The sequence below is a fragment of the Quercus lobata genome, chromosome 2 (assembly GCF_001633185.2).
Source record: "Quercus lobata isolate SW786 chromosome 2, ValleyOak3.0 Primary Assembly, whole genome shotgun sequence".
NCBI lineage: Eukaryota > Viridiplantae > Streptophyta > Magnoliopsida > Fagales > Fagaceae > Quercus > Quercus lobata.
In genome coordinates, this window is record NC_044905.1 from 73,185,730 (window position 1) to 73,189,125 (window position 3,396).

The following is a 3,396-nucleotide window of genomic DNA, read 5'->3' on the forward strand; positions in this document are numbered from 1 at the left end:
ATTTGAAAAAACCTCTCAGGGTCAGATCCGACAAGTACTTTCTCCAACTCCTCACAGTTCACCTCCATGGCTGGTCCTCCACTGGCCGCAGTTGGGACCGTAGTCATTAATTGCTATAAACCGTTCTCGGCCGAAGTGGAAGTTATACGATCCTGCTGCCGCAAGATTGCCGACACCATGCATTGCCTAGCTCCTCCCTGGTTCCCTATTATCTCTTTGATCTAACCTCCTGATGGATACTTCACCTTTTGGTGCAAGGTTGACGACACAGCCCCTAGTGCATGAAGCCATGGCCGAGCCACGATGGCTGTGTAAGGGGAGTATGCATCTACGACAATGAAGTTCACTTCTACCACATCTGAGTCTGTTTGCACAGGTAACCTAATCATGCCTCTCGGGATGACTACCTTTCCTTCAAAGCTAACCAGGGGGGAATCGTATGGCAACAGGTCTTCCTGCTTCAAGTTCAATCCCTTATACAAATCAGGGTACATTATCTCCACTGCGCTGCCTTGATTAACTAACACCTTTTTCACGTCATAACCTCCTATCCTGAGCGTCATGACTAAGGCATCATCGTGGGATTGGATAGTTCCTTGTTTGTCTTCCTCCGTGAACCCGATTAATGGCGTGGCGCTCATTTTAGCCCTCTTGGATTCCCTGTCATCTGGCTTAGTCGGGAAACTGCTCACTGACATTACCCTGAAAGGGACAGAGCCTGTCCTTCCAGGTGCGGCGAGAATGACATTAATTGTGCCAATGGGTGGCCTCAACGTACTTTGTCTGGTTTCATTGTTTGATGGTTCTTGCCATCCTTCAGAGCGATGCAACAGATGTCTCAACTTCCCTTCTCGGACGAGCCGGTCTAAATAGTTCTTCAGGTTCCTGCAATCATCAATAGTGTGACCTGGCTCCTGATGGTACGCGCAATACAGGTTCTGATTACGCTTTAATGGGTCGCCAGCCATCTTGTTCGGCCACTGAAAGAAAGGCTCATACTTCACCTTCTCTAGGATTTTGTGAAGAGGTTCTCAGAACACAGCATGGACTGCCTGAGCCCTAGTAGATCCGGACTGCTCTACATAGTCCCTTCTCGGCCTGTTACTGTTGTTAAACGTTCCGACCTGAAGTCCCTCCTCTCCTGAGGGACGACCTTCACTTTACCCTTCCTCATCTGCTGGTCCTCCTCGACCCTTTTGTACTTGTCAATTCGGTCCATGAGTTGGCGCACGCTGGTGACGGGCTTTCCAGTGAGGGACTTTCTTAAGTCATGTTCTGTCGGCAAGCCCCTTTTGAACATACTGATGGCGACGTCATCATATTTCCCTTCGATCTCGTTATACATTTCCCAGTATCTATCCGAGTAGGCCTTCAGCGTCTCTCCTTCCCGCATGGACAAGGATAGGAGGGAATCGAGGGGTCGAGGGACTCTAGTGCTGGTGATGAAACGGGAACCAAAAGCCTGCATCAGCTGTTTAAAGGAATCTATGGAATTCGGCTGGAGGGAATCGAACCATCTCATCGCCATGGGTCCCAAGCTAGATGGGAATATCCTACACATTAACGCCTCATCCTGGTGTGGACGGCCATCTTCTGATTGAACTGGCTCACATGCTCCACTGGGTCGGTCCGACCATTGTATATAGCAAATGTTGGTTGATGGAACCACCGAGGAAGCACTGCCCTCTCTATTCTACGTGTAAACGGCGACTGGGAGATGCGATCCAGGGCCTTACTCATGGCATCGTTGGCCAGGCCTTGGTAAGATGGGCTTTTGTGGCTGCATTTACGAGGCCTCTCTTCCTCGTAGGAAAAGGTCTCGCTTGGAGGAGTTCTTGATCTTCGCCGATATTCATTATCCTCGTCATTGCTAGAGCCCGAGCCGGGTGAAGGACATTTCTGCTGTGCTCGGCGCAGCTTTTTCTTCAAGTCATCAATCTCTTTTCGTAAAGCCTTTCGATCGTTCTGCTCATGGGATGCATGATCCTTCCCCTTTGAACGGCTTTTACTCGTGTAAGAGGTATTCACTCTTCCCTCTCGTTGGTTATCTTGGTCGTTCCCTCGTTCGACATTTAAAAAATTGTCCTGCCGTTAAGAATCTGCACGTCCGGTTTGGCGCGGGCCTGATCCTTCCATTTCTTACTGTTCACTTGTCGAGACACAAATTCTCCCCACAGACGGCGCCAATTGTAAGGGACGGATTTTGGGGCCCAAGCCCAGCGAGCGATTCTGGCCCAAAAGACCCTCAACAATGAATTTGTAGAGAGTGGGACGTAGAACTAGGTCTTGACAGAGTAAACGTAATTGTTAGTAAGCCATGCAACCATTTGAACGTGGGAATACTTCATTAGGTTTCCTGGGATAACAGTTCGTAAGGCTGTACCCCAAAGTTTCGTTTACAGAATTCCTTTCTTTCTCTCTCTTCCTTTCCTTACTTTTTGCCCTCCAGCCTCTGATCCCCTGATCATAGGGGTTTTTTTCTCTTATATGGCATCCTTCAAATGATAATGACCCTACACTTGTTGATCATCTGGGCCTCTACTTGAGTGCCTGTCCCATTGGACATCCTCCCCCTTTTCTGTGAGTTGCACTTGCCAAGATAATACTGTTCTCCTGTCCTCTCCACATTAATGCGGCTGGAAAAGTAGCTTCCTTGCATTTAATGCGGCAGTTGTGGTTGCCCCCTGAACGTCTAGCATTTTCCTTTGATTTTAGATGACCTTTCACCATGTAAAGGGTGTGAATTGGACTCCCGTTTGGTGCGTCCGAGGAGGCACTCCTCCTCGGACGCCCCTTAAACAAGCCCGGCCCAACATGGTTGGGTTGGGGGTCCTCTGTCCGTGTTTTCGCTTCCTATTATGGTTGGGCTTTGTATGGGTACCACAGCCCACAGTTTACTGGCGAACTTTACCCCCCACAAAACTCATTATTAAGATTAGTCCTAAGGAGGTTGTTTGCTTTCATACAAATAAAATGTATTTAGTAGCCAATGGCCTTAATGTTTAATAGGATTACTTGTTCTCCTTTATCATGGGAACCAAAATTTGAATTCTGCCTCATTGATGTAACACGCGCACGCGCACACATATACAAAAAAAAAAACCAACAATAACGTGTTTAGTATTTCTAACTCAGTAGATCATGTAATAAGTGAAATAGCATCTAAATATCCCATTTGATTTTAGTTTATTTGATTATTTGAGCCCAAAACTATGTTCTTTTAGAGTTTTAAAGATCTATATTAAGATTAAGAGAGATAATTTTTTGGTGATTAATCTTTAAATGATCTAAAATATTCTCACACGTTAATCACAATAATTTGAAAAAGAAAAACTTTAAATATAAAAATAATGTATTCAAAATTTAAAACACAATATAAAGCTATAAACTAAATAA

General features: G+C 46.0%; 1 protein-coding gene across 1 annotated transcript; it reads right to left on the reverse strand.

Moving 5' to 3' along the window:
* Window positions 1-221: 221 nt before the first annotated feature.
* On the reverse strand, window positions 222-968 carry LOC115970280. Its single transcript, XM_031089938.1, has one exon. It carries the CDS (start codon window positions 966-968, stop codon window positions 222-224), a length of 747 nt encoding a protein of 248 aa, XP_030945798.1.
* Window positions 969-3,396: the final 2,428 nt, after the last annotated feature.